The sequence below is a fragment of the Sciurus carolinensis genome, chromosome 17 (assembly GCF_902686445.1).
Source record: "Sciurus carolinensis chromosome 17, mSciCar1.2, whole genome shotgun sequence".
In the NCBI taxonomy this organism is placed as follows: domain Eukaryota; kingdom Metazoa; phylum Chordata; class Mammalia; order Rodentia; family Sciuridae; genus Sciurus; species Sciurus carolinensis.
The window spans coordinates 18,853,007-18,874,870 of NC_062229.1; the positions used below are offsets into that span (position 1 = coordinate 18,853,007).

The following is a 21,864-nucleotide window of genomic DNA, read 5'->3' on the forward strand; positions in this document are numbered from 1 at the left end:
GAGTTTAGGTCATTAACATACAGCGTTATTATTGAGATAGGATTTGTACTCCCAGTCATTTTGGTTTATTTTTGGTTTTTAACTTGACTTGGTTTCTCCTTTAACTGGCCTTTCCTCTACAGTAGTTCCTCCCTTTGCTGACCTAAATTGTTGTTTTTCATTTCTTCCTCATGGAATATTTTGCTGAGAATGTTCTGTAGCACAGGCTTTCTATCTGTAATTTTTTTAGTTTTGTTGATCATGGAAGGAGTTTATTTCATCTTCAAATCTGAAGATTAGTTTTGCTGGGTATAAGTCATGGCAACCATAACTTTCAGAGTTTGGAATATGTTGTTCCAGGTCCTTCCTGCTTTTAGGGTCTAGGCTGAGAAATCTGCTGATACCTGTATTGGTTTCCCCCCTATATGTAATCTGATGCTTTTCTCTTGCAGTCTTTAAAATTCTATCTTTATTTTCGATGTTAGGTATTTGCATTATAATGTACATTGGTGTGGATCTGTTGTGATTTTGTGTGTTTGGTGTTCTGTAAGACTCTTGTATTTGATTTTCCACTTCATTCTTCAGGTTTGGGAAATTTTCTGATATTATTTCATTGAATAGTTTCTTCATTCCTGTGGTTTGTATCTCTGTGCCTTCATCAATTCTGATAATTCTTAAATTTTGTGTTTTCATGATGTCCCATAGTTCTTGGAGGTTCTATTCATGATTTCTTCACATCTTCTCTGTTTGGTTAACTTTATTTTCAAGATTAAATATTTTGTCTTCATTGTCATCTAGTCTGTTGATGATGCTTTCCATTGAGTTATTTATTCAATTTGTTGTTTCCTTCATTTCAAGGATTCCTGTTTGTTTTTTTAAGAATCTCTATCTCTTTGTTGAAATGATCTTTTGCTTCCCACAGTTACTCTTTCAACTGTTTATTGGAATGATTGTTCATTGCCTGTATTTGCTCTCCTATCTCATCCTTTGCTTCACAAATAATTTCATTTATGTATATTCTGAACTCCTTTTCTGACATTTCTTCTAACATGCTGTCACTGGATTCTATTAATATAGAATCTAGGTTTGTTTGGAATATTTTCTTCCCTTGTTTTTTCATGTTGTTCACATATCGTCCCCTCTAGCAGTGTGGATTTGGGTATTGCAGTTCCCCCCTATAGCCTTATTGTGAACCAGCAGGTTACCAAAACCTCTTCTTTAAGGGGGAGATTAATATTAGCAGCACCCAGTACAGACAATATGCATCCCTAAACCAAATAGCCCCTATGAAGACATTAACAATATTGTCATAATAAACAGAGAGGATGATTTTGATTTTTATCTAAAGTATATCAAATAGATTTGCAATGAGGTCTACATTTTCTAGTGGTGGACAAAGTGTATGGGGAGGGTGCAGGATGTAACTGTTAATGGAATAAGAAAAGAGTATGTACAAGTACTAGATTGTAGGAAGAGTAAGAGCAGAATAAAAAGAAGTTGCTTGTTAGCATGAGAAGAGGGAGAAAGAAACTCTAAGGAAACAGGTAAACAAAAGGAAAATAGAGTGAGAAAAATAAAGAAATAAAAACTTAAAAGTTTTCAAAAAGAAGGAAAAATCTATACTATAACAGTCATATGCTATTCAAACACCCTAGTCTTCAGTTGCCTGACAATGAGCTTCTGGTCTCCAGAAGGCATCTCAGGATGTGATTGACCCCGCCTAATGTTGGCCTCGTCCACTTCCAGGATAATCCAAGTATGCTGCACTGGCTTCCACAAGTGTTGACAAATGAGGAGCTGGAGCATGAGGCATGGGTGCTGAGTCCATGTAGGGTGTGGTCAGTTAACCTGGGGGTCCTGGAGGTGAGGCAAGGTTGGTCAAGTTGAGTGGTCCTGGAGACAGGTGCGGTCAGTTGGGCCAGGGGTCGTGCAGGCAGCAATGTGTAACCAAACCTGTAAGTACTGAGACAGTGGACTTCCAGGCAACAGCAGGCACATGGTGATCTGCTGGCAGTCTGCCAGCAATCTGCAGGCTACCAGCAGATGATTGGTAGGTGGACCTCGGGCGATGGGTGATGGGTAGGTGAAAGGCAGGCAATGGGCAGGGAAGAGGCAGGCAAACGGGCAAATGGTGGATGATAGGCAGCAGTCAGTGAGTGATCTGCACTCAAAAAGTAGTCAATATGCTGGTAGACTGCAGGAGAGTGAGGTGGACAAATGAGGTAAACAGCAGGGGATCGATGAGCAGCAAACATTGTCTCACAGAGAAACAGATATTCCTCTGCTTGAATACAGAGTTACAAAGCGACAAGGAATGCTGCTCCACACTACTCTGCCATCTTGGATCTCCTGCCATCTTGGATCTCCTCTTTATTCTTAAATTACACTATTTAAAGAATCATACTGTTCCAGAGAACAAAGTTCTAGTTGTCTAGGTCACGTTCCATTGAGTCCTTTAATTATCTTCTGATTGACCAGATCTCTGTTAAGAAAAATAGATAGATGACCAGTAGACCAAAAAGGCTTTCAATTTTGGACATTATATTTTACTGATCACATTATTTGAATTTTGATTTTATTGATTTACTGAAAGTAGAAGTTATACTAGCAACTGCCTCTCACATAAGCAAAAGGTCATTGATTCTTTTTAACTAGTTATACCATGAGGTAACAGAGAAAATGACATACACTTGTATAACTTCAAAAGAGTGTTATGTTTTTCCTTAAAACCCACTTATTATCTCCAGAAGGTTCTAATTGCTGATGATCTAGCATATATAAAAGAAAATAAACTCATACACAAAAAAAGGAAAAGAAATTTAAGAAAACGATTGTTGTGTTTTAAGGGCATATTCCAGGATGCAGAACGTGTAGGTATTATGTATATCATGCTTTATATATTATTTAAAGAATTACATACAAGGAATAAGCAAAGGACAAAAAAGTTTTGAAAAATAGTTCAACGGTTGCAATTCGTTTTCTTTAAATTAAATATTCCAATGCTGAAAAATGCTTGATTTGGGATGAAGAGGTAAAGGTCTTGTGAATTGTTAAAGATGGTTCATATTCTCTGCACTGAGTACTGTGGATCATGCAGCCAGCTTGTTTGGAAATGTAAAACTCTAGATGTCTACACAATCCACCCTGTACAGTCAACCCATCTCTAAATTCACTATTCTAAATAAATGCATGGCACTTCATCTGCACTGAAACACAGTGCTGAATATGGAAGCTTTGCAAGGTCATTGGAGGGACAAAAAAATTGGAAGAGCTGTGTGTGAAGTTTGAAGTGGTCTATGCACAGCTCCCACTCGAGGTGCAAGACTCACATGGGCTTGGATACTGTTTGCTATTACCTGGGAAAGACCAAGAAACTCCATCTCACATAGTGAGGACATACTCATGAAAAAGGACAATAATCAGTAGAGATCAAGTCCAGAGACAAAATGACATCATGAGCCAACAGCCCCAAGGGAAGGACAGACATAACTGGCAAACAAGATGGTCCCAGGGATGCAAAACTAGCTGCATGCACAATTACGTCTCTAGTTTGGTTTCCTTGCTCATGGGAATGTAATTGTTCAGAGAAGACAGCAACAAGGAAATAAATAATTTAATGAACACTCCTGAGAATTCACCCTCTGAGATCCTGGAAATAGCAAATATGCTCCTTGATCCTCTCACACAGCTCAGCTCTGCCAGGAATGAGTGGCTTCACGTGGGCCTTGAAGACCACTCATGCCTGACACAACCTCCTGCCCTTCATCAGATCTGAGCTTATCCTCATCACCCAGGGAAGAAAGAGCAAGAGCTCACCACCCCTGGGGCTCCTGGTGTGGAAGCAGGTAGGAGGCAGCATGGTGCTCACAGGGCACTGCAGTGAGGAGGGCCCCTCACTTAGAGCAGTTCATGCAGTCAGTTCGTGTGTCTCTCAACTTCTCTCCCTCTCAGATCCTTTTATTCTTACTTCCTCTTTTTTTCTGGAGCCCAGGTCTACAGATATCTAGTCTTTCTCCTGGCATTGTCCACCTCTTAGCGCCCAGCTCTCTCAAGTTTTTACCCTACCATGTTGGGTAATTTTGGAATCACCACAAGTGCTGTGCTTTCTCCTCTACCAAAGATACTTCTTTTTCTTTTATCTGTAACACTCTACTCATGTGTTCATTTATTCCCTCGAGGTGCCTTTTGGGTTGAGGATGTGGCTCACTGGATAAGCACCCCAGGTTCTATCTACAGCACCAATAATAAGAAATAAATAAAATCAAAGCTCTTCTTATCTTTGACTAACCAAATTATTTTTGCACTCTAATGTTCTGCACATGATATTTTCTCCTTCAGGTGTTTACAATGTATGCTTCTAATTACTGGGTTTTTTTTCCTTTTATTTATAACAAAAATCTCACTCTGAAAGTACTTTTACAAACAAAGATAATTTATATCCATGTATATATTTGAGTTGCATTTTTTGTGTATTTTGCAGTCAGCTGCTTTAGACTCCTGTTCCACATAAATGTTTAATAAAATAAAGAGTCTTCCATGAATTGATGTGACTGCCTGGATCTAGGAAGCTCACATGCCCAAGTGCAGTAGGAAGAATAGCATAGAGCAGTCAACAGGACACTGGGGATGGACTGAATGCCAGATATGCAGCAAGCACTAGAGCCAGGATCTACAAACAGGCATGCACATCAGAATCCCAAGAGGGCTTAACAACCAAGAGGGGGCTCTAGACCCAGAATGTGAGGCTCAGGTGGTCCTGTGGGCCTGAAGATGCACATTCCCCCCATGTGCCCAGGTGACACTCAGGCGCCTGCTGCAGGCACACCATCTGATAACCACTGACCCAGAGCCAGTTTGCCTGGAGTTAAACATAGTAACTTCAAATTGTCAGCAAAAATACCCAATGATAAGAAAATATACAATTTCTGAGATCTGGATGTTTCACTAAAAGACACTGGGGGCATCCTGGGTATCCCTTCTGGGAGAGAAGTTTGAGTTCCTATTCCCTCCTTCTTGAGAAACCCAGAAACTCCATGGAAAGAGGAAACCAAACAGGAGCTGGAAACTTCATCCTCCTGGGATTCACAGATCATCGTGACCTGCAGTCCCTCCTCTTTGGTCTGCTTCTCTCCATGTACCTGGTCACTGTGCTGGGGAACCTGCTCATCATCCTGACCACCATCTCAGACTCCCATCTGCACATGCCCATGTACTTCTTCCTCTCCAACCTGTCCTTGGCTGACATTGGATTCACCTCCACCACCGTCCCCAAGGCTCTGAGGAACATCCAGATGCAGAGCAGAGTTATCACCTTTGCAGGCTGCATCTCACAGATTTATTTTTTTATTGGGTTTGGATGCCAGGACAATTTGCTCCTGACAGTGATGGCCTATGACTGCTTCGTGGCCATCTGTTACCACCTGCACTACATGGCCATCATGAACCCATGACTCTGTCAGCTCATGGCTATCGGGTCCTGGTCGATCAGTGTCCTGGGTGCCCTACCAGAGACCATGACGATCTTGAGGCAGTCATTCTGCACAAACAGGGAAATCCCTCACTTTTTCTGTGATCTTACTGAAGTTCTGAAGCTCACCTGCTCTGACAAGCTCATCAATAACATAGTGGTGTACTCTGTGGCCATTATCCTGGGTGTTTTCCCTCTCACTGGCATCCTCTTCTCCTATTCTCAAAAATTCTCCTCCAACCTGAGGATCTCATCAGACAGAGGCAAGTACAAAGCCTTTTCCACCTGTGGGTCTCACTTCTTGGTGGTCACCTTGTTCTATGGCACTGGCCTTGCAGTCAATCTCAGTTCTGTAGCCACACTGCCTTCAAGGAAAATTGTGATAGCCTCAGTGATGTACACCATGGTCACCCCCATGCTGAACCCTTTCATCTACAGTCTGAGGAACAGGGATATCAAGGTGGCCCTGGGGAGAGTCCTCAGCAAGATGGTGCCTCTCAGAGAAAGCGTGGATGCACGTCTCTCGTGAGTCACAATGTGCATGATACTGGAGACCAGAGAGCCTCAACCTCTCCATCCAACACTGTGGTTACCTCTGTTTGGTATATTTTAAGATATTCATTCTTTGCAACTTCTTAGGACTTATTCACAGTACTTCTAAGGATGGTACATAATGCAATATATTCAATCCCCTGTACACTCTCTTACCAGTCATTGTAATTTTGTATGAAAACAACTGGTCTTTTTCATTTGCAGTTACTTACATTGAGGTATGGGCATTTGTATTTTTATTGATACATGATATCAGCATATGTTGATGGAGCACAGTGTGATATCTCCATGCATGCGTGAAACATATACTGATCAAATGAAGGCAATTGGCATATACTTCTCCTGAAACATTTATTTATTTTTACTGGGACACCTCTCATTCCTCTCTTCTATTTTATAGAATTTAAAAATCAATTGCTATGAAATATTCTCCTCTATAGTGCTGTAGTACTTTAGAAATCATTTTATTCATGAACTGGTCTGACACACTCTACCCAACCTCCCTCTTACCCCATCTGACTTCCAGGGACCACAGTTAGTACAACAACTGTTAACATCTGTGGCATCGACATCATCTCCTTCCTCACATGTAACAGAACCTGCAGCCCTTTCTTCCTGGTCTTTTGGACTACTATATATCCTCAAAATGATGGGATTCTACCTACAGTATTGAGTTAATTCTGTCTTCAAAACTCATTTACAGGAATAGTTTCTAAGAGGGTGAGAATAAATTAACCCCATCATATGGCATTACTGTGCTTCCCATCACACCAATGCTATTGAATTTTTTTAATCATCCTTTCTAAGATTCCGCGCATTTCAGATATGCCTCTTTCCCACCTTCACAACCACAATGCCTCATCCCGTTTTTGGAAAAGACTTTTTCCCAGTGAATATTTATCAAATGTAGTGAATATTAGTTGGGCAGATGATTAAAAGTAAAATAGAATATGAAACAGAAAATACAAAGTTTAAATTGAATAAAAGATTTTGAGCTGGAGAAGAAATTCGGAGTAATTTATGCTGATATTAATAACAACAACCCTCAGTAGGTGCCAGCACTATTTCCATGGTTTATACACATTACATCACTATGTTTCCCAGTATCTCTTTTATGTGAAGTATTAGTCCATTTGCACTACCATAACAAGGTGACAGAGACTGAGTGTGTTATAAAGACTATCTCACAGTTTGGAGGCTATCAAGTCCAATTAGCATGACTCCAGCTCTGGTGAGGGAGCCTCTGACTTCATCCCATCCAGGTTACGGGATTTGTGCCAGAAGCACACCCAAGAGAGAGAGATCACATGGACAGACAGGAAGTCAGAGAGATATCAGAAAGGGACTATTCCTGCTCTTTTCTCACAACCATGTACACAAGCTAAGATTGGTATGGTGTCACCAGGTAATGGAACTTATGTGTTGTTGCTGAGGGACCAAAATGTGTATGTAGAGCACAACTCTATTCTAATTTCACTTCCTGATTTAGTCATCTTGTCTTTGTTCTGACAAAAAGTATTGAGAACAAGATTCGGAGAAGGAAAAGTTTATTTTGACTCTCAGTTTCAGAGGTTCAGTCCTTGGTCAGTTGACACCACAGCTCTCTGACCCTGAGATGAGGCACAACATAATGCTGGAAGGGCAAACAGGAGAAAAGCAGCTCAGGGCAGGACAACCAGGAAGCAGAGAGAGCTCCACTCCCAGGTGCAAAGTATAAACCCAAATCATGCCCCTCATGACCTAGCTGCTCCAGTCACACCCTACCTACCTACAGTTTTCACCCATTTTAAGGGATAATCCACTCTTCAGGTTACAGTTCTGTAATATAATCACTTCAGCTCTGAACATTCCTACCATGTCCCACGCCTGAGGGTGGGAAACACTACGTATCCAAACCGCAGCACTGCCTGGGATCCTCAGTGAAGATGAGCACCTTTTCATGGTTTTGAGTTTTTCTGCATTCCTGCTTTACTCAAGTGCAGTCAGCATGGTGGCACAAATTCAGGTGAGAGATGATGGCTCTACAGAAACATACAGTACCTCAGGAGCTCCTGCATTGATTCTTTCTGTAATTTTGGCTCACCTCCTTGGATCATATGGCATAATATGTATTTTTACTATAATTGACTAAACAGTGTACATATCTATAAGTTCATGTTTTAAATGCCTAACATGTTCTAAATACACTCCCTAGCATTCCATTTGTTTTTTTCTTTCCTGTTTTCTTGACCTACACTTATTCAACATAATTGAATTCATCAGTTATGTTCTCAGTTCTACTTATTTCCTTTTCTTCCATCTGAGTGTATGCTCAGACACATGGTGATACTGTCATCCAGCGCACAATACAACTAAAATTTTTCCTACAACTTCCTTATTTTGGCATTCAGGCAATTATTTACTTGTTTTAAGCCAATTAATTTTAAAAATCTGAGCAACATTTATTTCAAAATCTTTTTCTTCTACATTGATTTTTATTAACACTAGTATATCTTTTAATTTTATTGGTTTTTGTATTTTCATATTTTACTGAATTGAGATATTTAAAGTAAAGACAAATTCAAAATGACTAGATGAATACAGATGTATACCTAATTTCATAATAAGATGGAAAATGGTCCATTGTGCTCCTTTGCTTGAAAACTATCTTGCCCCAGTGTCCACGGTGAATAGCACACCTGAGCTGCCGTTCCTATATGTCTTCTCAACTCTGCTTCATAGACACCATGAGTTGGCCAGGGGTAGTGGTTGACCAGCGTAAAACAAGAACATGGGATTTCAAGGTATGGTCATTTCCTCTTGCTGATGGAACATATTACAATTTGATAAATTAAGGGAGCACCAATGAATTTTTTCCTATTCTGAATACTGGAGGTACAAACGGGTATCACTGGAATAAAATCAAGATGTCTACAGGGCTGTGTTCCTTCAGGAGAATCTGTGGAGTTGCTATGGTTTGGATCTGGAATATCCCCAAAAGCATGTGTGTTGGAAGCAGGATCCCCAGTGCAGTAAGTTTTAGAGATCCAGCTTTTAATAAGCAACTAGATCCAGGATCTCTGACCTCATCACTGGTTTAGCTATGATGTGTCCCCCAAAAGCTCAGATGTGAGAAAATGCAAGAAAGTTTAGAGGTGAAATGATTGGGTTGTGACAGGTTGAACTTACTCAGTGCATGATCCTACTGTGGGGACTAACCAGATGGTATATGGAGGCAGGTAGGGTATAGTTGGATGAGTCATTGGAAGGTGTGCCTTTGGGGCACATATTCTGCTCTTGGAGAACAGGGCTTTCTCTTTGCTTCCAGGTGCCACATCCTGAGTCACGTTGCTCTACCACACTGTTCTGCATTGGTGTTCCACCACACTGTGGGCCCAAGACAATGGAGCTGCTGTCTAAGAACTGAAACCTCTGGAACTGTGAGCCCCAGGAAAAACTTATTCTCCTCTAAATTGTTCCTGTCACATCTTTTGCACAAAGAAGCAAAAAAACTAACTAAAGAGTGCATGAATCCATGATGCATTAATTCATTGGCACCTGAATGAGCTACTTGGAAGTAGACATAGATAGAGGAAGTAGGACACTGGGGTGTCACCTGGGTGTGTTCATCCTCTCCCTGTCCCCTTTCATGCTCCCTCTCTCTCTCTGCATCCCAGCTACTATGTGCTAGGTAGCTTTCCTATGCCACAACCTTCCACCATGTCTTTCCCTGGAGGAGCTTGCAATGAACTAAATCCTCTGAACCCTGGTGTTAGATTTGAACATATTCCTCTTGGCACTGATCTGGCTTACTTTCTGAATCATGGTGACAGTGAACAGATGTCAAATGAGAGGGACATGGGTAGTGGCCATGGAACTGAGAACTGAATCATAGGCATATATGGAGGGCATACAGCTCTGGAATCCAGGAGAGTAATTGTGTTGGTGCAGGGTGCAGCCACCTCCACTGACACATTGGTAATAGTGTGTCACATGAGGATGTGGTGAGGTAGCCAATGATCCGGGTCTGGAGAACCCAGACCTCCACTGACTTACAGATGCTTTGGGATCTCTCAGGGAAGAGCTTTCTGCAGCAACTGACCCACTGTCCAGCATACAGTCAGGTGCACTGAGAAATCAACTCTGGATATGAGAGTGCTAATGAACTCACCATGACAAGAGTCCAGTACCTGAATATGCTCATGCCAAATTCAGTCACAGGGCAGGATCAGGCATCCTAATGGGCAGCAGCAACAGCATGGAGTTCGGGACTCTGGCAGGGTGTGGGAGGACATGGCATCTTTTCCAAAGTGAATCCAAATCAGTCAGTTCCCTAGGGGAAGAGAACATTGTAGCCACATCTCCTTCTCTAGAGTTTCCCAGGGGAAATAGTCATTGGTGATGTCATGGGCAGTAGGTGCTGGTGTCCTCTGTGGGGCAGGCTGCTAGCTATCACCATGGGTCCTAATACATGAGTAAAATCAATACCCTCTACTTTTCTTCTTGGTTCCTAGCCATCTCCCGGCATTTCCATCATCCTTTCTAAATAAACACTGTCCTTTTGTTACCCACAATGTGGCTCCCACTTCTTAATGGGCTCTTGGTTCTGCCATGGGCTTTCCTGCTTTGTAGATAACAGTCTCTGCCTGACTTAGTGAGTTGGTGAAGGTGGAGGTGTCTTTCTACACCATCTTGATGATGTCATGCCTGAAAGGTACTCACAAAATTAAAGGCTGTTCAGTGATTCCTCCACTGAAAAACCCAGCATCAATAACAATTAAATTCACGACCTCCCCAGTCACCTAGGAGTCTAGCTGAGAAGTCCTGTCTCCCACTCTGATTCACATCCAAATTCTTTAACCCAATCATGTGCACACATGACCTTAAGTCCTTACACATCTGTTAAGGTGGAAACACAGACTTGGTCCTGTGATCTACAACATCAGAAGGGAGAAGGGGGACTATGTGTCACAATACTCAGGACATTGATAAAATGAGCACATAGGAGTTCTCTGTAGAGCAACCATTCTTGATACATGGACAATAAAAAGACTTGGCCACATTGTTCCCAAACACGGTCACTGCATATTGCACTCTCTGAAGTTCTACATGATTTTCTTTCTTTGAATTCAACATTAGATTTCAACAGTCTGTTTCCTATAGTATGTCTTTGTAGAGACTGGTGTCTCTGTACAAAGTGTGAGCAAGGGATTGCTTCATTCCTAGGAGGAAGACAATGGGAAGTGGATCCAGGAACACAGCATGGAACAAGTGTGTTGCAATGCTGGAACACATGGGCATTGGGATCCACATGGTAGGACTTCACTTCCCAAGAGTTGGTCTCACCTGTGGAAAATTGTTTTCATACCATCTCAGTAGCCTCTGCTTTTCTTTGTTTCCAGCATCTTTTGGTGTCTTAAGTAGGTCAATATCGCCAGAAATCATTTCTATGTGAATATTATCCTCTTCTTTTCTTAACCTCACCACCACCATGTTGTTGCAGATGTTCCCTGGAATTTTATGGTGTGTAAAGAGTTGTCTCTACCTGATTTTAGGTGAGATGATGTAGCTAGTATCACCTCCACCATCGTGATGATGTCATTCCTGAATGACCTTCAAAGAAAAGTCTGTTCAGTGACTACATTCAAAACACCAGGGTCACTTACAGTACAGGTCAGAGTCCCAGGAGCATGTGGGACTCTACCTAAGGCATTCAGCCTTCTTTTCTGATAATTTACCTGCTTCTTTTCCCCAAGACAATTTTACAAATGAAAATAATGGAACACGTAAGTTTAAAGTGGAGCCACAGACTTTGCACTATGATCTACCACATCCACAAGAGGGAAGGGAGAGTGTATTAATAATAAGTTAAAGGACATGGTTAAAATAAGCACATACCAGTCCTCAGGGAACAATCATTCCAGGTATGTAGACCATAAAAACACCCAGTCATGTGGTCCTCAAAGAGAAATTTCTGCACTTTGTCCTCAAAAATAATGTGATGTTCTTTGTTTGGCTCTAAGGAAGGATTTCAAAGGCCTGTTTCCTATAATACACCTTTTTAGAGACTGATGCCTACGTGTCATAGGTGAGTGACGAATGGCACCTCTCCCGAGAGGAAAAGAATGGGAAATAAACCGGGAATAGAGCATGGACCAGGTAAGTGCTGCAAGTCTTGTACAGCTGGGCACGGGGAGCCCCATTGGAGGTAGTACCTTCTGAAGACCTCACCTGATACCTACTCCATCATGCTAACACAAGGACATGAAGGGAATGCTTGATGTCCTCCTGCTCTGATTTTCTGTAACTGCTTCCTAATAATGCTTGATGTGGCCTGTGAAAGGCAGTGCTGACTGAATGGTTAAATGTGGTCCTTACTCTCCGACTTGGAATACTGAAGACCCCACAGTGGACTTGTTGTGAGCTTGGAATTAAAGCTGCGAATTCATACAGATGCCGGCCTGCACAAGCTCCTCTCCCAACTTCTCTAACCAGCTAACCACACACCTGGAACTTTGTCTACACTGTGCTCTCAGTAATGAGGACAGAAGCTGTGACAAAGTCGGGGAGGGGGCTAGGACAGGTTTGTGTGGCCTTGAAAACTGTATGTGCTCTTGTCTGTGATAACATGCTCTGAATCGCTTATTGCAATTCTCATTGGGAAAGACAAATGATCGGTTGACATCAAGTCCTGGGAGAAATCAACACCATAAGCCAAGAGTCCCAGGGGAAGGAATGGGCATATCTGGAAAAGAGATGGTCCCAGGGATACAAAACAAGATGCATACACAATTACTTTTAGAGTTTGGTTTTCTCACTCATGGAAACTCAACTGAGTAACGATGCAACAATTCATTTAATGAACGTTCATGAGAATTCAACCTCTGAGGTCCTGGAAATAGTAAATATGCCCCATGATCATCTCACCCTCAGCTCAGCTCTGCAGGAATGAGTGGCTTCACCTGCACTTGAAGAGCCCTCATTCCTGATACCAGCTCCTCCCTCCATCAGAGCTGAGCTGACACTCCTCACCCAGGGAAGGAAGAGCAGAGGCTCACATAATAATCTGGAATACTTCTGAGTACATTTGTGATAATTTGACAAACATAAAGAAGATGTAACAATCAAATCTATAATTTTTCCATCTCCTTAAACATTTCAAAATTGCTGGAGTTGGGAAGCTTTGAACTCCGTGTGTTCTTTGTAAAATATATGATGAATTTTTGGATTATAGTCATCCATCAGAATTATATCTTCTCCACTTTTGAAACCAAGATGCCTAATGGAGTTCTTTGTAAAAAAAAAAAAAAAAAAAAAAAAAAAAAAAAAAAAAGATGCTCGGTAAATCTTCATCAAACGGAAAGAAAATCAGAGAAGTGGATGGCTAAGTATCAAATATACTTTGGACAAAAATATACAAATTCATAAGGTTAATATTAGATTTTGAGCTAGAAAAGAAATGAAAAGCTGTTGCTATTGATATCAATAAGAACAACACTCAAGATGTGCCAGCAACTACTTCAGTGTGTTATCCACATCATCACATTCCTTTTTCTTGTAACTCCCTTATGGGGTGTATTAGCCCATTTTCCATTGCTGTAACAAAGGACGTAAGGCTGGGTACTTTGTGCAGCACAGAGTATTCTATAGCTCCCAGTTTAGGAAAATGAAAGTCCAAATAGTATAGCACTAGTTTTCAAGTGACTCTCTAATCATATTATATCATGGTTTAAGGAGTCATGGCCAAAGCACATGAACAAAGCAGAGGTCACATGGAAAGATGGAAACCAGAGAGAGTGGAGGAAAGTCTTACTCTTTCATAGCAACCAGGGTATCAGTAGAATTGCAATAATAACTTCTAGGGGCAGCAATCCAATGACCTAACAGCCCTGCCCCAAAGTCCACCTCTTAACCTCTCCACCCCTGGCCAACATCGCCACAGTGATGAAGTCAGGGGCAGAGGTGCCAGGGTCCTCTCCACAGCAAGTTAATGATCACCATTGTTCCACCTACATGGGTGAAACCAAACCAGTAGCCTCTGGTTTTCTTCTTCTTTTTTCCTAGCCAACAGTGTCCTTTTTACCCACCATGAGGCTCCCATTTCTTAATGGGATCTTGGGTCCGCCTTGGGCTTTGTACCTGTCTAAGGCAGCTGGTGAAGTTGGGGCTGTCTTGTGACAATATCGTGATGACGTGAAACCTGAAAGACATTCACAAAATAAAAGACTGTCCAGTGATTCCCTCACTCAAAAGCACAGGATCACTAACAATTAAAGGAACACCCTCCCCAGTCACCTGAGAGTCCAATTTAGAAGTTCCTGCCTCCCTCCCTGACTCACATTCTAATTCTTTAACCCAAATTATGTGCACACATGACAGAGATGGACCAAATCCTTGTACAGCTGCTCAGTTGGAACAGACTTGGCCCTGTGATCTACAACACCAGAAGGGAGACTGTGTATCCCAATACTCAGGACATTGTTAAAGTGAGTGAATATGAGTTCTCCCTAGAGCAAGCATTTCTGATCCATGGACAATGGAAACACATGGCCACATTTTTCCCAAACAGGGGTCACTGCACATTGCACTCTGCAAAGTTCTCCAATGATTTTCTTTTCAATCCCTGTGGTAGGTCTTCCCTCTCACAAGAAGATCTCGTCCTGTTGCCTACTCCTTCATGCTAAACATTGTCACCCAAAAGGAATGCTCTCTGACCTCCTGCAATGATTTTCTAGAATTGTTTTGAGCTGGGGAGATAGCTCAGCTGGTAAAGTGCTCGCCTCGCAAGCACAAGGCCCTGAGTTTGATCCCCAGTACTGCAAAAAAAAAAAAAAAAAAGAATTATTTTTAAAATGTGTGTGAAATATGTCAAAATACACCCCACTGTCATGTATACCTAAAAACAACAAATAATAATATGCATAAAAAATATTCCATGTTAACCAAAGGATTTGAACTCTCTGGTAGAAATTCTGTACCACTTAGTGAAATAGATTTCCTTTAATGCATAAATGGAGGCACATATTCAATTGGTTTGAGATCAAAAAATCAGTAACCATATTCATCCTTACATCCTATGTAAAGATGTAAGGATGGTATGTCACAAATGATTAGTGCAGGTCCCGGGCCAAATGGCAGGGGGTGGGAAGCCCAGCCCCGCAGCCTCCTGAAGACACCCTCAGGCAGGATGAGGAAGAAGAGGAAAACGAAGTCGAGGATGAGGACAAATCCTATGAGGATAGTGAAGAAGCGGAGGACAAAGCCGACGAGGTTGTTGAGGAGGTTGTGAATGTTGATTTTGCAGCTTATTCCATCTCAGATAATGATTATGATGGAATTAAGAAATTACTAGAGCAGGTTTTTCTAAAAGCTCCTGTGAACACTGCAGAACTCACAGATCTCTTAATTCAACAGAACCATATTGGGAGTGTGATTAAGTTCTGACACTGAATGACTTACCAATATCTTTGTTACTAACTACAGTGGATACTTTTAGACCATCCAACAATCAAACAAATGTTTCGGAAGACAGCAATGATGATATGGATGAAGATGCAATTTTTAGTTTCATAAGCCTTTTAAATTTAACTGAAAGAAAGGGTACCCAGTGTGCTGAACAAATTGAAGAGTTGGTTCTAAGTTTTTGTGAGAAGAACTGTGAAAAGAGTGTGGTTGAACAGCTGGACAAGCTTTTAAATGACACCACCAAGCCTGTGGGCTTTCTACTAAGTGAAAGATTCATCAATGTCCCTCCTCAGATTGCTCTGCCCAAGCACCAGCAGCTTCAGAAAGAACTAGCAGAATCACACAAAACTAATAAGCCATGTGGGAAGTGCTCCTTCTACCTTCTGATTAGTAAGACATTTGTGGAAGCAGGAAAAACCAATTCCAAAAAGAGACAGAGCAACCAGAAGGATGAATTAATGTTTGCAAATGCAGAGGAAGAGATTTTCTATGAGAAGGCAGTCCTGAAGTTCAACTATTCAGTGCAAGAGGAGAGTGACACTTGCCTGGGAGGCCGGAGGTCTTTTGATGATACACCAATGAAGCCCATGCTAACTGTGATGTTAATTCCAGAAGCAAGATGAGTGAAATCATGGATAAACTGAAAGTTCATCTATCTATCTAGCCTACTTTTCATGGACATTGATGGGCTTATTTTTATAAAATTACCAGAAAACCCAGTGGAGCTTTACTGAAAACTTGTGACTTTATTCAGATTTAAGTCTTCTATAAAAAGCAGGGTTCTTTCCCATGTGTCTATGACACATTTACAAAATCTCTCTCTTTTTTGGTCAAATTATGAATGGTTGATTAAAAACTTCCAGCAAGAAGAAAAACATGGGAGTAGTAATTTGTGGAATTCAATAAAACTCCTGTTTTTTTATTTTAAAATAAAAAAAATGATTAGTGCAAATGCACATACAATTCTAATATTGCTGTCATGATACTTATCATTTCATTATTCTTAAATTACACTGTTAAGAATCATATTGTCCCAGAGAACAAAGAACTAGGTTATCTAGGTCAAGTTCCATTGATACCTTTAATTATCTCTTGAGTGACAGATCTTTGTTAAGGTAAAAAGAAATATGATCAACAGGTCAAACAGGCTTTCAATTTTGGGCATAATGTATTACAGATCACATGTTTTGAATTTTGATTTTATTGATTTACTGAAAGAAGTTATAGTAGTAATTGCATATCACATAAGCAAAAGGAAATGATTCTTTTTAAGTATTTATAAAATCAAGTAATCATATAGACAATGATATAAACTTGTATAACTTCAAAGAGTGTCATGTTTCTCGTTAAAAGACACTGGTTGTCTCCACAAGTTTCTACTCACTAATGATCTAGCATACATAAAAGTAAATAAACTGGGGGACAGCAATTGTAGGTCAGTGGTAGAGCACTTGCCTCACATGTGTGAGGAACGGAGTTCAATTCTCAGCACTGCATATATATAAACAAAGTAAAATTCCATTGAAAATTTAAAAATATTTTTAAAAAGGAAAAGAAAATGGTACATTAAAAAAAGAAAAAATAAATATAAGAAAATTATTGTTTATATTCTAAGTGCACATTCCAGGACACAGCATTGTATGGATAATATTTATATCATGTATTATATATGATTTAAAAACATGCATACATGGAATAAGGAAAAGACAAAAATATTTTTTAAATTAGTTCAATGTTTGCATTTGGGTTTTTCTAAATAAAATATTCCAATGCTGAAAAACTACTTTATTTGGGATATAGAGAAAAGTGTCTTATGAATTGTTAAAGATGGTCCATATTCCCTGTGCTGAGTACTGAGGACAAGGTAGCAGCTTGTTTGCAAATGTAAAGCTCTAAATGTCTACAGACTCCATCCTGTGCAGTCAACCTCCTCTCATGCACTTCCCTAAAGGAATACCTGGAACTTGGAATGGTGAACATGGAAGCTTTGCAAGGTCATTGGAAGAGCTGCAGGTAGAGTTGGATGTGGTGTTGTGAACAGCTCCCACTTAAGGTGCAGGACTCACATGGGCTTGCATACTGCCTGCTCATGCCTGGGAGAGACCAGGAAACTCCATCTCACATGGTGAGGACATACTCATGAAAAAGAACAATAATCATTAAAGTTCAGAGACAGAATGACATCATGAGCCAACAGCCCCAGGGGAAGGACAGACCTAGCTGGCAAACAAGATGGTCCCAGGGATGCAAAACTGGCTGCATGAACAATTACCTTTCTAGCTTGGTTTCCTTGCTCATGGGAATGTAATTGCTCAGAGAATACAGCAACAAGGAAAGAAATAATTTAATGCGCACTCATGAGAATCCACCCTCTGAGATCCTGGAAATAGCAAATATGCTCCTTGATCCTCTCACCCACAGCTCAGCTATGCCAGGAATGAGTAGTTTCAACTGGGCCTTGAAGACCACTCATGCCTGATGCCACCTCCTGCTCTTCATCAGAGCTGAGCTGACCCTCATCACCCTGGGAAGGAAGAGCAGGAGCTCACCACCCCTGTGGCTGTTGATGGGCAAGAAGGTAGGAGGCAGTACAGTGCTCACAGGATGAGCCTTGTTGGCCCAGTGGGGACACTGCAGAGAGAAGGGTCCCTCCCTTAGAGCACTCTTTGCAGTCTGCTCCTGTGTCTCTCCCTCTCAGCTTCTTTTCTTCCTTTTTACTTTTCTTCTGGAGCCCAGTTCTGAGGATCTCTCACCTTCCTCCTGACATTGTCCACCTCTTTGCTCCCAGTCCTCTCAAGTATTTCCTCAGCCATGTTGGGCACTTTGTGGAACCACCACAAGTGCCTTGATCTCCTCTACCAAAGATGCTTCTTTGTCTTTTATCTATACCACTCTACTCATGTGTTCATTCATTCCCCAAGGTGCCTCCCTTTGGGCTCGGCATGTGACTCAGTGGTTAGGTACCCCAGGTTTTATCCACAATACCAATAAATAATAAATAAATAAAGTCAAAGCTCTCATTGTTGATTAAAAAAATAGAATATTTTTGCACTCTAATTTTCTGTACATCATATTTTCTCCTTTAGGTGTTTTCAAGGTATACTTCTAATTACTGGGTTTTTTTCTTCTTTTATTGACACCAAAAACATTTATTCATAAAGGGCTTCTACTTTCAAAGCTTATTTATATCCATCTATAAATGGGTGTTGCTTTGATTGTGTATTTTACAGTCAGTTGCTGTGACACATAGAATGTTTGAAATTTATTTCAGAACATGATGTTGGACTCTACATTATTTTTTGAAATACTTACTGAAATATTACACAATTATTATTGCCCTTAAAAATCCCCTCTGAAGTATCTAAGAGTGAATAATTCACGTTTACAAGAATAAACAGAACATATTCAATGTGAACAATCTAGAATGAGAATGAACATCACACTAAAGGACAACACCCTAGGGTTATTTCCTTGAAAGAAAGGAAGGAATTAAGAAAATTCCATATCTTACAAAGATCTGGAATTTCAAGACACTACAGTGAGGCCAAAAGGGATATGTTATAAATTTAAATTGTATGATCAATTTGGACTCTTAGAAGAAATCACAGCATTCGTGGGAAAATTTAGAAAAGTACCATGACACCTCATCAAACTTAAAAATCCAAAGTTTTCTGTATATAACTGCAATAGTGGAGGTATATCATTAGTACAATCATTCTTAACAGCATTAAGCCTAAAACACATCAAATGTTACTAACAAAAATAGAAGGTAATTTACATTATATTAAGAAGAAAACTTCAGGAAAGCTTACCCAAAAAGGGACGGAAAATTCTAGAGGGAAATTCCGCCCATGGAATGAGAATAGGAACATTGTAATGATATCAGCTACTCCAAATTAATTCAAATTTATGGCATCTCTTATCACCTTCCTTTTTTGCTTCCAAAGGTGCTTATTTTAAAATTCATTTATGAAAATAAACTGGTAACAGGAGCAAAATTAGGAAGAAAGAATACCGGCTAAAATTTCCATTCACCTTTTAAGTATACAATGAAGATAGATTTTTTTTAACCTGGATCTGAGAGCCTGATAAATGACCATATTTAATCAGTTATTTATATACATATGACACGGGAAACACCTGAATTTTTAAGGTCCACAGAGGTCATTTATGAGGTATCCTCAGAAAAGAAAATGTAAATTGAAAATACATTCAAACTGTATTTGTCAAAAAGAAATCTTAGAAAGAATATAAATTGCCAAAGTGGGCAAGGTCAAAAGAGCCATTTCCATGAGCTGAAATATTTTAATGTGGTGTCAGATGATGAAAAATGTGTATAAGATTCACTTTTATTTTTAGAAACCCTGGAATTTCTATATTTACTTGTTTGTTTGTATATTTAGTTTGGTACTAGGGATTTAACCCAAGGACAATTTAGCACTGAGATATATCCCCAGACCATTCCTTTTCTTTCTTTCTATCTTTTTATTTAAAGAGGTTCCTGCTAAGTTGTTAGGGCCTTCCTCTGTTTCTGAGGCTGACCTCAAATTGGTAGTCCTCCCTCCGCAGTCTCCTGAGTCACTGGGATTACAGGTGTGCACCACCACACATGGATTAGGATTGCTACATTTGGCAAATCCATCTGGTGAAAGTGGTAGGAGAGGACTAGAGGGAAGCGAATTATACTCCCTGCTTAGATGATTATGCCAAAATGAAACCCAATATTAAATATGACTTCAATGCACTAATAAACAAATAAAAATAGTAAAAGTGAAATGGAAGTGATGAACACTCACAGTGGTTACTGATATTTCCAGCAGAAGTAGCACTAAAGGCCCACAAGATAGGACATGTAGAAATTTCAGAGAAGCAGCATTATACAATAAAGAGTCCTCCACTCACTGATGCTCCTGCCTGGAGGTAGAGAGCTCACATGCCCACGTGCAGTAGGAAGAACAGCCCAGAGCAGCCACCAGGATGCTGAGCGAGGACTGACTGCCAGGGATGCAGCAAGCACTAGAGCCAGGACCTACAAACAGGCATGCACATCAGAATCTCAAGACGGCTTAACAATCAAGAGGGGGCTCCAGACCCAGAATGTGAGGCTCAGGTGGTTCTGTGGGCCTGAAGATGCACATTCCCACCAAGTTTCCAGGTGACACCCAGGTGGCTGTTCCAGGAACAACATCTGATAACCACTGACCCAGAGCCAGTTTGCCTGGAGTTAAACATAGTAACTTCAAATTCTCACCAAAAACACACAAAGATAAGACAAAATATTTGAGTTCTTGAGATGCCAGTTTTCAAAAAACGATGCTGGGGGCATCCTGGAAATGCCTTCTCAGAGTGAAGTTTGAGTTTCTGTTCCCTCCTTCTTGAGAATCCCAGAAACCCCATGGAAAGAGGAAATGAAACAGGAGCTGGAAACTTCATCCTCCTGGGATTCACAGATGACCCTGACCTGCAGTCCCTCCTCTTTGGCCTGCTTCTCTCCATGTACATGGTCACTGTGCTGGGGAACCTGCTCATCATCCTGGCCACCATCTCAGACTCCCATCTGCACATGCCCATGTACTTCTTCCTCTCCAACCTGTCCCTGGCTGACATTGGTTTCACCTCCACCACCATCCCCAGTGCTCTGAGGAATATCCAGACGCAGAGCAGAGTTATCACCTTTGCAGGCTGCATCTCACAGATTTATTTTTTTATTGTGTTTGGATGCCAAGACAATTTGCTCCTGACAGTGATGGCCTATGACCGCTTCGTGACCATCTGTCACCCCCTGCACTACATGGCCTTCATGAACCCATGACTCTGTCTGATCATGACTCTGGGGTCCTGGTTAATCAGTGTCCTGGGTGCCCTTCCAGAGACCATGACCATCTTGAGGCAGTCATTCTGCTCAAACATGGCGATACCTCATTTTTTCTGTGATCTTACTCAAGATCTAAAGCTCACTTGCTCTGACACTCTCATCAATAACATTGTGATGCACTCAGTGACAATTGTCCTGGGTGTTTTCCCTCTCACTGGCATCCTCCTCTCCTATTCTCAGATTTTCTCCTCCATCCTGAGGATCTCATCAGCGAGAGGCAAGTAGAAAGCCTTTTCCACCTGTGGGTCTCACCTCTTGGTGGTCTCCTTGTTCTATGGCACTGGACTTGCAGTCAAACTCAGTTCTGTAGCCACACTGCCTTCAAGGATAAGTGTGATAGCCTCAGTGATGTACACCATGGTCACCCCCATGCTGAACCCTTTCATCTACAGTCTGAGGAATAGGGATATCAAGGTGGCCCAGGGGAGAGTCCTCAGCAAGATGGTGCCTCTCAGAGAGAGTATGGATGCATGTCTCCTATGAGTCACAGTATGTGCCATACTGGAGAACAGAGAGCCTCATCCTCTCCATCCAACACTGTGGCTAC

The 21,864-nt window shown here is 41.0% G+C and overlaps 1 protein-coding gene and 2 pseudogenes across 1 annotated transcript; all 3 read left to right on the forward strand.

Annotated features, from left to right (window-relative positions):
• The first annotated feature begins 5,012 nt into the window (after positions 1–5,012).
• Positions 5,013–5,975, forward strand: LOC124968191 (olfactory receptor 7C2-like; annotated as a pseudogene).
• A 6,152-nt stretch (positions 5,976–12,127) lies between these two features.
• On the forward strand, positions 12,128–16,106 carry LOC124968192 (BRCA2 and CDKN1A-interacting protein-like). Its single transcript, XM_047530488.1, is given in 4 exon segments — positions 12,128–12,136; positions 15,092–15,414; positions 15,474–16,054; positions 16,057–16,106. Coding segments are annotated over 4 exon segments (963 nt in total).
• Positions 16,107–20,837: 4,731 nt separating this feature from the next.
• Positions 20,838–21,800, forward strand: LOC124968193 (olfactory receptor 7C2-like; annotated as a pseudogene).
• Positions 21,801–21,864: the final 64 nt, after the last annotated feature.